The sequence below is a fragment of the Taeniopygia guttata genome, chromosome 3, assembly GCF_048771995.1.
Source record: "Taeniopygia guttata chromosome 3, bTaeGut7.mat, whole genome shotgun sequence".
Classification (NCBI taxonomy): Eukaryota; Metazoa; Chordata; class Aves; order Passeriformes; family Estrildidae; genus Taeniopygia; species Taeniopygia guttata.
In genome coordinates this window covers 85,497,313-85,511,484 of record NC_133027.1, presented here as the reverse complement: position 1 = coordinate 85,511,484, position 14,172 = coordinate 85,497,313, and the positions used below count along the sequence as shown (strand labels likewise).

The following is a 14,172-nucleotide window of genomic DNA, read 5'->3' as shown; positions in this document are numbered from 1 at the left end:
ACAGGGGAGTAAGCCACTTTTGTCTTTGGCTTGGTGATTGGATGCTGTGCAATAAGTAAAGCCTGGAGCCAGAGAGTGAGTGATGAAGATCGAAAGGAGTATTGACTGCATGCTCAAGGAAGTAGAGTCCTTCATGTGAAACCTGCAAAAACACGAGCTGTACAGTCATTAAGAAGAGAACTGTAATGCAGACACAAGGATGCTTCACTGCTTATCTGCAGGCTCCAGGCTAGTTGAGCATGGAATGCTGGCCTTGTACCATCACACACAACTTTTTGGCAGGCTCCTGATCCCATGCAGGGCTGTCCTGGTGCTTGGCAGGGGCTATTTACCACATGAACCCAACTCTCACAGACTCTCTCCCCTCCCTGGGCAAGCACCAGAGGAGAGGTGCTGCTTCTGCCAGGGGATCCCACCAGCATCTTGCAGGAAGGGATGAGTAGCACAGGTGGATATAGAGGTTGCTGAGAAGTAGCTCCTGACACTGGAGGGGCTGGGGTGCAAAGTCTCAGAGCACCAAGCTGGGATGGCAGAGACTAGATTTTTGTAAATGGCCGTGCTTGGCAAGGGAGAGGATGGGAACCACTTTCTCCCTGCCAGATGCCTGGGATTGGATATGAGGGTATGAGGGTTAGAGGTGGAGGGACAAGATGTAGCTCTAATCTGTGCAAGGCTGTGCCTCAGTGAAGAGAGGTGGCGAGTGCCAGCAAGGTGGTAAGTGGGTGAAAGCAGGGAAGGTCAGGCTGCCTGCACATAGGTGCATCAGGTGTGCCACACACATGCATGGAATTGTACATACATGCAAGGGTTGTGTGAGTGGCAGATTATTTCAGCATATCCTTTGGAACCCCTTTTCCTTATTTGTCTCTTCCTACAAATTCCTAAGCAAGGCTGTCTGGCCACAGGTCTGTGGCATTTTCCCAGAATGGAAGAGAATACTTGTTACAAGCAAAAACCACAGAAAATGCAACAATCTGAATTTTAAATAGTCTGACCTTGTTATTTAACAAGACCAGAGGAAAAAAAATAAATGGTGCTGACTGTAGAGGAAGATTTATGGTTTGTAAGACAAGATCAGGATTTATAAGCAGAACACAGTGACCTAAAAAGCAGAGAAGATTTAGAGATATGGGCTGCAGCTGCAGCCCACCACATTAGTATCCTGACAGCTCATGTGAGCCCCAGAGCAGAGCTGGGTCCTGAGTCTGGCTGGGATAGCCTTGTCCATTAGCTCAGTGGGGACAGCAAGGAGGAGACCTGTTGGATTAGCATATGCTTGGATATCTGGTGATGGAGGGGGCACCTCCCTCCAGCTGTGTTTCCCCACACTCACACTCTTCCATCAATGTGTGGCCCCATATACATGCCACACATTCACACCCATGAGGGCTCTGACTGAGCCTGACTCCTGACCCAGCCCTTTTCTGTCAGCAATAGCCCTGTGCTGACGCCAGCAACAGACTGTTCCTGGATTTTTGCTACCGCTGGATCTCTGATCTCTGGGAAATTCTTCTGCCTCTATGGCATATCAGAAGCACTGCCCCAACTTGTCTGAGGACAGCCACCTTGTCTCCCTTCAGCCTCCCTTGGCTGTATCTTGATCCTCTTCGCTGCACTCGGGACTCTTAGTGGAAGGAGGCAGACGGTGCAGTCTGGTCCCCTGGGCTCCCTGCTCTGTAACCTGCTGCACCAAGGGCTTGGGATGCTGTGACACTCCCACTGCCTCCACTCATGTAGCATACAGCAGGATCACTGCCTGCTCCTGTACCTCTGGTTTGGCACTGAGCCAGTACTGCTCCCTGCTGTGGAGAGGGAATGGGGATTAATTAGCTAATTATTTCACATTGCCTTGAGAAGAGACAGGCTAGCCCAGAGCCTGGTACCTTGCAGCTAGCTGGTGGCTATGATAGGGGATGCCAGGGCAGGCCAAAGATTTTGGCAACTGGAGCTCAGAGATGACCCATGCATCCCTGCAGGGCTTTTCCACATCCCATGTGAGCCCCTGGGCACAAGGGAAGTCAGATGCATCACAGATTGCTCCATGCAAAAGCCAGACTGACATGCCTCTGAGGACTTTTCTTGAGAGCAGACAAGGAAGAGGGGCCAGGGCTGTTCCTGCAAGGTGCAAGGCTGCAAGTGAAGCCTGTCAGCAGACTACAAAGCAGGTCAAAGGTATCACCTCCTGCTTGTGCAAGCATCAGAAAATGCTCCACACCACCGAGAAGGAAAGGGGTCCCATCCCATTCCTGAACACTGAGCTGCAACCATTGGACAGGCTCCTGCCCTGTTTCAGCCTGGTTAGCACCTCACCCTGGACCAGGTTTTATGTTCTCATGGGTTGCCCTGGATTTCAACTTCCTCTGCCTCTGAAAAGAGCTACACTGTGGAGGAAAATCTCTGAGGTATCCTTCATCCAATGGATGTACCCTCACAAACTCAGCCTCTTTTAACCCAGTGTCCTGAATAGGCTTTGCAGCAAGCCAGAGCCCTGCTGTCAGTACGTGAGTAGTGCCTAAAGCTCACTATATGTCCCTGTGCAGCTCCAGCTGTGCCTGATGTTCTGAGTGAGAGCCAAAACCAAAGTCAGAGCTAAGCCAGAGCCAGTTTCCTTCAGCCCAACAGCAAAGTGCAGTCAGCAGGCACACTGGCTGCACAGCTGTAGGAGACTGCCTCTCCTCGCCCCAGATCTTTCTGAGAGATCTCAGCATTTAACCAGAAAGAGCTGAAGGTTCCTGAGGAGATATGGGAGGCTTGGAGAACTGCAAGTGGACAAGGATCTGCCTGCTGTACCCTTCAAGTAGTTAGGCATCACACCTAGAGCACAGCACAGAGATAGCAGAGCTGACCACAAGCAGCAGGGCTCGGGCAGCAGAGAAGCTGCCAGTGCCACATGGGCTGCCCAAAGGAAAAGGCTGCAGCAAACCTGGCTTTGCAGAGCCTTCCTCCCAGCTACCTCAAACAGCCCCACCTTACACTACAGACAGTGCTGTGCATTGACCTCCCCACCTTACCAAAACCTGCCTTCTGCTTTTGACAAAGAAAATACTGCAGTCCCAAATCCCAGCTGGCAAACAGCCTGCCTTCAAACATGGGTGGCTCCTGGTATTTCAGTGCCTTGCTCCAGCCCTGTCCTTGCCTTTCACTTTTGCCCTGCAGCCCTTGCTAATAATGTTTCACCCCAACTCCCCAGCCTTTGCTCTTATCAGGAGCAACCTGGAATTCACGCCTGGGTCTTCAGGAAATGGGAGCTTAAAATCATTTTGTCCCTTCTTCTGATAAAAATGACAGTATTGCCATAAAAAAAAAAAGAAAAATTCTTAAAATAACACAGTGTTTAGAAGCTCTGTGTCTCTGATGCCCACTGTCTCTCCCTCCTGGCATTCCTGGCTGCACATACTCTTCTCATCAGCCTCTCCCATGACTGTCTCCATGATTTATGGTCTTAATAACTGAGGCTGAATCCTGCTGCCCTCCTCACTGGGGCTCATAACCGGCCGCCATTCAAACTCGTAGCATAGCATATTCTAGTGCAGTCCAGAGCATCTTTTCAGAGCAACGTCATCCCCTTCTGCTCTCCCCAGGAGGAAACACCTTTCCTGCAGTCTTTTCCCTTCTCTTTTCATAGGACACTTCTGTTACTGTTTCATCTAAGCCACCATCAGCTTGCAGCAGGAGGGAAAAGGGGGGCTTTTCCATGTGGATGTACATGCTCCTCCTCTGCAGCAAACTAGCAAAACAGCAGCTTCCCCCATGCATAAAAGTCTCCCCACACATTTCCATGGAGGAGAAGGTACAGAAGAAGGTAGATGGTCCCTTACAGGTTGGATGAGCATCAGCCCAAGGACCTGGGCACAGAGAGGGACATGAGCAGGGAGCAGGGAGTGTCATGCAGGGTCTGAAAGCTGTGGATGGGGAGCCTCCATGCTGGCTGTTGTTGTAGGTACCACCCTGCCATGCAAGGGTGTCTCTCTCCAGCCACAAAGCACCTTATTGAAGCATAGAATCATTTAGGCTGAAAAAGACCTCTAAGATCCCTGAGTCAAACTATAAACCCAACATTGCCAAGCCCAACATTAAACCCTGTCCCTCAGTGCCACATCTACATGTCTTCTAAGCACCTCCAGAAATGGTGACCTCACCATTTCTCTGGACAGCCTGTTCTTGCAATGCTTGACTACCCATTCAGTACAATTTTCCCCATTACCCAATCTAAAGTTCCACTAGCAGAACCCATCACCATTTCCTCTTTTTCTGTCACTTGTTATTTGGGAGAAGAGGCCAGCCCCAACCTCATTACAACCTTCTCTCAGGCAATTGTAGAGAGCAATAGGGTGCCTCGAGTCTCCTTTTCTCCAGGCTGAACACCACAGATTCTTTTTTGCCAGGCAGCTTTACAGATACTCTTTCCTCAGCTTTTAGCACTGCATGGGGCTGTTGTCAGTCTTGGTCTTGTTGAACCCCATACAATTGGCCTTGGCCCATCAATCGGCCTGTCCAGATCCCTCTGCAGGGCTTTCCTATGCTCCAGCAGATCAACACTTCCATCCGTCTTGGTGTCACCTGCAAACTGACTGAGGGTACATTCAATGCCCTCATCCAGAGTATTGTTAAAGATTAAACAGAACTGGCTCTGATGCTGAGCCCTGGGGAAGAGCACTTGTGACCAGCCACCAGCTGGTGTGACTCCATTCACCACCACTCTCTGGGCTTGGCCATCCAGACAATTTTTTGCCCAAAAAGAGTGCACCTGCCGAAACCATGAGCAGCCAGTTTCTCCTGGAGGAAATACTGTCAAAGGCTTTACAGCAGCCCAGGTAGATACATCCACAGCCTTTCCATCATCCACCAAGGAGGTCACCTTGTCACAGCAGAAGATCAGGTTTGTTAAGCAGCACCTACCTTTACTAAACCTGTGGTGGCTGGGCCCAATCCTCTGATTGTCCCATACATGCTGCACATGCTCCATGACCTTCCCTGGTACTCAGATCAGGATGACAGACATGTATTTTCCTGGATCACGCCTCTGACTTTTATAGATGGGCATCACATTTGCTAACCTTCAGTCATCTGGGACCCCCCTAGTTTGCCAGGACTACTGGTAAATGATTGAAAGTGGCTTGCTGACTTCAGGGCCGTGTCTCCCAGGTCTCTTTCTATTACCCCTCGGGCTCCAGGGAATTGGTAAAGCCCTGCTGACTCCTGGCAAAATAATCATCTGTTCTCCTGTTTGTACTCCAGAGCACATTGCTGAGAAGCAGCTTAAAGGAGGTGAAAGACCCCAATTAGTCTCCAGAGAGTCTGCTTGAAGCTTTGAGAGCTGCTCCTGAGGTCTCTGGCTACTTGGAGGTAAGGCCAAACTCTTGTACTAATTGACAGCAAGGGAGAGGCACAAGACACTTCCCCCATCTCTGATCCAAGCTGCACTCCCACTTAGCCCTGGGAAACCACACTTCAGCTGTGCAACAGCAGTTCAGCAGCTGGTGCTCCTCCTGCCCTCCCTTCTTGCAGATTAATGACTGTCTAATTGTTCTTTATTTTGCCCTGGCAAAGGTGGAGTCCCTTGCTCCTCACAGGGGAGAGAGAGCAGAGGAAAGGCACAGGGGTGTCCCCAGAGAAGCAGGAGCTAATGAGCCATCTGACTACAAGAATTTGCTTTGCCTGTAATACCTGGTAATAGGTATTGCCTTGGAGGCTGGCTCAGGAGAACGAGGCATGAAGAGGGGTTGAGGATATTACAATCTTCTGATTTTGAGCAAGTGCTGTTTTTACAAAAAACAAGTCATCACCCAGATAAGCATGATGCTTTGCTGAGCAAGAGAAACCAAAAAGCCCCAGCCACAACATGGACGGTGATGGGTTCAGCCAGAAACATGCAGGGTTCATGCCCTGTCTGCATGTCTGTGATGCAAACCATGAGCTCCTGCACAAGCAGGAAACATGCTAGGGGGAGACTGCCTGTCCTCTGCAAAGAGAACAGCCAGGTCAAAGGGGAAAAAAATCTTCTCAGAGCTGGGCGTGAAACAGAAGTAGTTCCCCTACAAATGGATTTTCTCTGTTCCCCAAACACTGAGTCGTGGTGGGGATCTCCTGTCCTCTTTACTGTCCCCCTGCTCAGGAGGGAGTTCTCCCCAGACCCCATACACTAGCTCCCCAGGGATGCTGCAGGTCCTGAGCTCCCTGTGGGAGCAACCTCAGCCGCAGCAGCACAGGAGGCAGCCAGCCAGCTCGAAACAGTCACAGCTCTCCTCAGCCACCACATCATGATGGATGAGCCCTGCCCCATGGAAATGTCACTGTCTAAACAGAGCATGAGCTCACTGCTTTCTGCCTCCCATCTCAGCATGGAACCAGCTGGACCAAGAACTCACTGTCCTCCCAGAGGGCACAGTCTGGCCTGGCCTTCCACCTTTTGATAACAGTGCTTGGGCATAAGAGATAAAGAAGTTTTCAGGGTGTAATCCCACTCACCCCAAGGCCTGCTGATTAATAGGAGAGGGGCTCCCCTCCACTGCAGAGGAGAGGAGGAAATGCAAATGGATGAAGAATGATCTGGTCAAGCATTGAACCTTGTTATCTAATTTGAAAAACGGGCAAATGAGGTAATTATGGTGAGATATTGATTCATAGCAACATGCTCCATAAATGCCACAGCCATAACTCTCAGTGCTGCCACACTACTCCCCCAGCCCCTCCTCAGCTGCAGACAGCAAGTTCAGGCTTTTCACTTTAGCTTGTATTAGTCTGAGAGACAGAGACAGAGCCAGCCAGTGTAAGCAAGGTTAGGCCACCTTGGCCAGTGGGGGCCAGCAGACAAGGATGAGCTGGTCTGCTGACCCCCACTGGGAAAACCTCTGCAGGAGCTTGGCTCTGATGGTCTGCTTTTCTTGTGTGTGTTTTCAGCCAGATCCAGTAAAGGCAGTAAGTGAAGAAAGAGAGAGTCACAATTGATGGAAAGGGCCAGGAGGTAAGACAGAAGTAAGACAGAGGTTTCACCAGCACAGAGGCTACACTGGCCTCCTACTAGGCTTTGATAGTGTACTGGTTGTGGCCAAGCAACTTAACTGTATCCTCTCCAGTTAGGGTCTGAGCTTTTTCCCACTGCAACAGGAATGTAATAAACTTCTGCTCTGCATCTGGAGACAACCTTCTCCATGACTGTGGAAAGCTGCCTTTTGCATTGGTAGTTCCCAGATAAGTTCCTAGGAGGTTTCTTAAAGATATATGCAGAGATAGGTTTCCCTATCAAATTTCCATTAAAATCTGTATACTCTGTATGTATTGCACACAGTACAGCATATAGAGCACACAAATTGTGTCACTCATAGCTGTGTGGACCTGTGCCCCTTTTCTTTGGTCTGGTAGCTTAAAAGCTAACCTGAACATCAGTTATAACCAGAAAGAGGTAGCAGACCCCAAATATTCTCCACACTTTCAGATCACACCGAACACCCTTGTTGACTCGTGAGTTGCCCCTATGAGTGAGTGAGAAACCAGCCTGGTACCTGGGAGTGAAGGGAGAAAGAGCTGGGGTTCAAGCATGTAAACCTGTTTCTCAAAAACAGGTCTGCAGCTTGAGCACCTCCAAATGGTGCTGGGATACAGAACATAGGAGCCAGAGCACCAGAGAATCTGCCTGGCACAAGACTGAGCCTGCTTGGCTCTGCCCTCATAGTGTCTGAATGTCTGTCTGCACATGACAGTCATATCAGGAAGGTTCAGCAGGTACCCCTCGGCCTGCTCCATGGGAGGCATGCCAGAGGCTTTTCATGGCATTTGCTGCAACTTTTTTCTTCCCAACTTCTGGCTTGGGAACTTGATGCTGAGAGATAACAGTCATGGTTCTATTCACAGCTCAGCTGCTTACCCTCTATTTCACCACTTGCAAAGCAGGTGATCATGATAATCCCCTCCTTCCCTGAGGATTCAAAGAGTCAATGAATAAATCACAAAAAGGAGTGCTTTGAGATCATTGGGTAGAAAATATTCCAGGGCTGTTATTATTATTGATAATGGCACATATTTATTCCATTTATTGGCACTTCAAGCTACATTAAAGTCATTCCCTAGATGCATGAGATTTAGAAAATAAAACTTCTGTTCCACAAGTACTGGCATGTGTCAGATGTGCTGAAGCAAATATTACCTTCATGGGCACTGTCTTGTGTGCCCATTTTTCAGCAATTCCTGGGCTTCATCCTGCCCCTCCAAAGTATCCTAAGCCCATTTTCATGACCAAATCTGAAAGTCTTTACTCCTTCCATATCCTGCCAGTTTTCTTCACTGTATCAAATCCTCCATAACACTCTCTTTCTCAAGAGCATACCCTCAGTCTTTACCCTGTGCATGTGCCTCCTGACTTCTCTGTTTGTTTCCTCAGCTGGTCCTTTAACATATATTCCTATACTCTACTTCCCTGCCCCTTCTTCTGCAGAGAATGTGTAAATTTCTGAGCTATTTCATCATGGGAAGATAGCATGACTGGTTCCTGGAGGCAGTTTAGGATGCTGCAGCGACACAACATGCTGATTATGCTTTAGAGCTCCAGCATCATGCCCCACCTTCAAGGAGAAAACACAGAAGATTTGTGTTTTATGATTCAAAAAGGTTGTCCTATTGCACAGGAAACTTTCTGAGCGGACAAGTCCTAAAAAGGGTCTGCACTTGTCTGATCCACTGAAACAGCCATGGAAAAGCAGATGGATGCACTCCTCCATTGCAAACTCTACTCCTCTGCCAGGGAAGTCTGTCCTAATGAGCTCAGGTGACCTCTTTCCCTGGACTCAGACCTGTCAACCACAGACAGTTCTGTGCACTTTCACTGTCCATCTGTGTGCATGCCTGGCCACTGCAACATCTCTTCTGTCTTAGTGCCATGTGAACCTCAACACAGCCATAGCAAACTGCACAGGATGGGCTGCCAGCCCTCCTACTCATAGCCTCTTGTCACCAAGAGACATGTCCATTTCCCTACCCCATACAGGCACAGCATGTGGATACAGCTCTGCCCCCAGTATCTCTGTCCTCCTCATCATCCAGGTCCCAGTTCCCCCAGCCTTGTCCCTCCCTCCTGAGGAAAGGGGCATAGTTCTTTACATGGCTAGCACAAGCTGTCCCCACTGGATTCCTGCAACCCCATTACCACCAGGAGATGTCTCCCCCTCCCCAACAGCTCTCCTGTGGGCCATGCTCTGATTTTTCTGCAGGGACACATCAGGAAACTCACAACTTCATCTCATACTAGCAGGGCTTTCCTGGGAAAAGGTCAGGGAGAGGCCTCTTATTTCTCTTTAGATATCTATAATTCAGATATTTAATCTCAGATTGCTACCAAGGTGCTCTGTCTTGATTGAGAAAGAGAATAATCTTCAGCAGGGGGCTGGCCTCACCTCTCTTAAATACTGTTTAGGAGGGAATGAGCCTACTTTTCCTCTACTGACTACAGCAGGAGTGTTGGTCTACCCTCTGGACAGCTCTTGCAAGGGGGAAGGAACCCACACTTGGCACCCAGCAGATACCTACATCCACTCCACAGCCAAGAAAACCTTGTGCAAATACAGTTTCTAGAGTAGCTCTCCCCACAAAAATTAAACTACCAAATGGAAAAGGCTGGGAACTGATTCCCTCAACATTACAGGGGTGAGCACAAGAGTTACTCAAATGGTTATGCCTCTTCAAGTTCTTTAGACACTGGTTGATGTCTGCTATCTGAAATGTTAAACCTCTAAACACTGATTAAAAACTACCCACTGGCAGAGAAAATATTTGTTAGTTTACTCCAAGTTTATTAGATGTTAGACCTAATTAAAAGTTCTAATGCATGGTAAATGCTTCTTTAATTACCGCAAGACAGGAACATCAGAATTGTGGTTTTGTGGAGAAAGTACATCTAATTAGCCTGGTTATTTAGGGCATTATTCTATCTATTTGAAATACATTGCACTACAAGCTGCTTATTCCAGCCAGAGCTTTACGGAAATGTGTTCCAATCAAAAAACACTTTAAAAAATTTTGTTCTGTAATTTTTTTTTTTTGCTGTTATTAATACTTCATTTATTCTTAATGAAAGAAACTAGACTGAGAGTCCTAGGAGGATGATTTCTTTTGTTTATGCACAGAATAAATAACAGGCACTGCATGGATCACTACTGGGATCTTTGTTATGAGCAAGTTGGGAGCCACAGATCCACCCCTCAGTCCACCACCTCAGTGTGTGTATCAGCAACATTGGAGGCAAGTTTTTTGGACTCAAACACATATTCTGTGACACTGAGATGATCTTACTCTATTCAGCTAGACACATTTCTACATGGTTGTATTGCCAGAAGCACAATTATGCCCTTCTCCCATCTCTACCTTTTCTGACTTCCTGAGTATTCAAGCTCAAAATCCAAGGTTTTGTTTCCAACTCTTTTCATAGAAACAACCTTCACTCCCCTGGCACCCCTGCTGCACAGAAAACCTTGGAGAGCAGCAGTGTAGAGCTGGCTGGTGCAGTCCCTGAGCTGTGGAACTACACTGTGTGAATAGTGGAGTTACCCTAGCTCCAAACTGTGCTTTTACTTTGGGAGAGGAAAAGTGGAAGAGAGGAGGGAGGGGTAGTTATAATCTATATGAAGGGGAGGATATTTTAAGGGGACTCTTTTAACCATGTAATGAATACTTCATGAATCTGTGCTCTGTTTTAATGGCAGACATTGCTCTTGTAAGGAGGGGTGGTGAAGTTTAGTGTGCATCAGTAACCTCTGTCAGTATATAGCTACCTTTGCATAATTTGTGGCTTTTCCCAGCCTGATTAAAGGCTTTTATTTTTGTTTGGGAAGCAGCTTAGAAATAAGCATTGCTACCTCTAAAAAACAAACCAAACCAACCCATCAACAAACAAACAAAACAAAACAAAACAAAAAACTAAACAAACAAACCAACAATGAGTAATGAAGAAAAAATTACATTAAAGTGGGGATAAAGTCCCCAAATCTCTGTGGACTAGAAAGCTCCATGTTGACACTGTGAAAGTGTTCATTTAAAGGGAAAGAAAGTATACGTATTCATGTGGTCTCTGAGTAAGCTTTGCTCCCTGCTCTTCGTTGGGCAGTCTAAGCCACACTACAAACCAAGTACCAGAAACCACAAAGCTCACATGAACCAAACCAGGAGCCATTAGCAGTTCGAGAAATATAACTTATTGCCGTTACCTCGAGTTTAAAAGGGCAGTGGGCAGAGCTGCCACTGCTCCCAAGGAAGGGCAGTGTTTACCCATGGAGAGTAGGCTCTTGCTGGAGTAGTGCTTTGCGTGCTGTCTCTTGCATGAACACTGTTGCGCTAAAGAAACTGTGAAAATACAAGTGTGGCGTCCCAGCAGTGAATGAAAAAGAGCCTTAAAAAATCAGGCAGCATAGACCTAAAAGTGTGAATCATAGATTTCAAGTGTCCTTACCTCTCTGTGATCCTGACAGTTCACCGCAAAGGCCAGGAGAAAGAAGAGGGAAGGGGCTAGTATGTGGAGAGATCCTCCTGGAGAGCCATTGATTTATCTGTCCATGGATTTTAATGCAGATGGAGTATCCAGCACAGTCCCATGTGCTACAACTCCTGTGAATGACCTCCTGGTCTCAATTAGTCCCACATGCCATGCAGTGACAGCACACAGCCAGCGCAGCCGTGACCCCGTGATGCAGTCAGTCAGGGAGCAAGAGCCGCCCCCTCTGGGGGCTGCAGCGGGACATGGAGGGCAGAAGGGAGATGCTGACAGGCATCCAGAGAGCTGGCAGCAGTGAGCAGCTGAGCAATCGCCTCCCTGGGGCTCCTCCAGGAGCAGACACCGCGAGGACAGTGAGATGCATCCCCTGTCTGGGGCTGTAGTGGTGTGAATCCAAACACAATAGGCCACAGGGACCGTGATCCATGGTCAAGGATGTCACAGTAGGACATCAGTGAGTAGCAATGAATTGGTGCAGTGTGTTCTCCAAAATCAGTTATTTGAGGGAGGGCATGGGGAATAGAACAAAACCACTTCTCCTGGCTGGGCGTGTAATCCTGCAACTGGGGGAAATCACAGATTCAAGCACCTGGAAACCACTGGTGTTGTGGTGCGTTTTGCTTTGAATCCATGTTTGCCCCCTGTTCTCCTCCCTAATCCACTCCCTTCTCCAGTTGCCAATCTTCCCAAGCCCTTCTCTAACCTCCTCCCTTCTAAATTGTCAATCCTCCCTATTCCTACCCCTTTTTCCAGAGAGTTCTGTGTCTACCTTGTTGCCCTCAACACCCCATTTTTTACTTTGTATTATTCCCCTCCCCTGTTCTCCCTGATAGGTTTACAAAATGTTAGTCCCACCTTTGACCCCTCCCCAGCCTTACCCTCATTAGTTAATGTTCCTATACATAGTCTCCTGAGTTGCTGTATAAAAGCTTTTGTTCACCTCCCCCCGGCTTTGTCTGGGACCCCAGGAATAAATCTATCTTGTACTGCCCCAAGGCCCGTGTCATTGCTGTCTGTCCCTGCGATAACTGGGAATTGCAGAACTCACATGGGGACGATCGCACCTCTGCCGCAGCCGCCCAGCACGGCGCACGCTGCAACACACTGGCACTCATGCACATGTATGTACATGTGTGCATGCAAGGGACAGGAGGGCCAAAACCAAAGCCTCACCCCTACTAATAACCACTGTGTTTTTAGCAGTCTGTCAGAGGAAGTGAACTAGCTGGGAGCCAGGAGGCCCCTGAGGTTTATGCTGCAACTTCCCATGCAGTGCTGAGGAGAGGGAAGGTCTTTCAGAAGGCAGTCCCAGGCTCACAAATAATCACATCCATGGGGAGGACTTATCCCAGAAAATCTATTAGATCAGAATTTCACCACCTGTGATTTTGTGACTACCCGAGCTGCTGAGAAATTTTCCAGAAGAGCATCATGTGCAGAGAGCCAGGAGCAATTCTCATTTCCAGCCAAACAAAACTTTTAAAGCTCTTTTATTCCTTTTTAATTTTTCTTTCTCTTGTTGTTTGGTCTCCTTGTGCTTTGAGTATGAACAGATAGTGTGGGTTTTTCATTAGAAGATCTATGTACAATAGGTCGGTAAATTATATTCTGGTATCTTGTGGAATGTCATCTTAGGGCTTGTCAAAGATCTCTTGTGATAATGCTGCACTCCATCAACTTGCTCAGCAATTGTCAATAAATCCCAGATTAACAATTGTCAGTAAAACCCAGATGCTTGTCCTGTCTTCCTGGGATCCTTCCTTAAATTTATTTCCTCTGTTCATCAGTCCTGCCACGTACAGAATGAAGGCAGCAGACTTAATTCCTTAAGCACGTGGAAATGTTGGTATACACCCTGCAGTTGGACCATGGAGCATTGTTGGACCTTCCATTACTTCCATGGTGGTGGTATGTGGATTGCCTGTGTTTTTTTCTTCACACTCCTGAAAACCCATCCTTCAGGAATGGCCCTCCACAGAAGGAAAGAGTGGTGGCATGCTGCTGCAAAGTGCTTAAAACAGCGGGATGAAGAAGAGTAAACCCCCAACCCATGGCAATTAGATGGAGCTAGAAAGGGTATAGTACACCTTGGGCTGTGCTTGTCTGCAGGAACACAGGGATTAGGGACATAGCTCGTGGGTCTGCCCTTGCCACAAGGGCTGAGGACCCCAGACCACACACAGAATAGAACAAGTGGGGAAGGAAACTGGCTGGGATGGAAGGCTATATTAACCAAAGTCTTTCCGACTGCAACATGAGCCAGAGCCAAACTGACAAGAGCTCTCAGTCTTCTGATTTTCATTTGCAGGCTGATCAGCAAATGGGGTCTGGCAGGAAGAGCCCCTGTGGGGATGCTATCACACAGATGCCCAGATGTGTTGTGAAGATAGTTTCTGCAGCTTTCACTGGAGCATCTGATATCAGCCACTGTCAGGATTGAGATAAGGGCCTAAAGGAACATTCATCTTGTCCAGTGGGGCATCTTCTGTGCTCACAGTGGTCTCCTGTTCCCCCTTCTCTCATTCATTTTGTTTACTGTTTGGATTCATGGCTCATGTGTTTTTCTATGCAGAAGTTGTCTCTTTGTGTGTCTGAGCAAGGCTGGGTACACAGTGAGCTTTACTGTCCTGTGGTGATGTCCACCTGCCCCATACACCTCCTGCAGAAGGAAGCGCTGCCCTCTCCCACTGCTGCCT

The 14,172-nt window shown here is 48.1% G+C and overlaps 1 protein-coding gene across 1 annotated transcript in view; it reads left to right on the top strand.

Annotated features, from left to right (window-relative positions):
• MDGA1 (MAM domain containing glycosylphosphatidylinositol anchor 1) overlaps positions 1–5,393 on the top strand; it is a 156,665-nt gene extending 151,272 nt beyond the window's left edge. Inside the window, exon 15 of the mRNA XM_072927299.1 lies at positions 5,239–5,393. Coding sequence (XP_072783400.1) covers positions 5,239–5,306 — 68 coding nt within the window. The 3' untranslated portion in view covers positions 5,307–5,393. The remainder of the gene's footprint in view (positions 1–5,238) is intronic.
• The last annotated feature ends 8,779 nt before the right edge of the window (positions 5,394–14,172 follow it).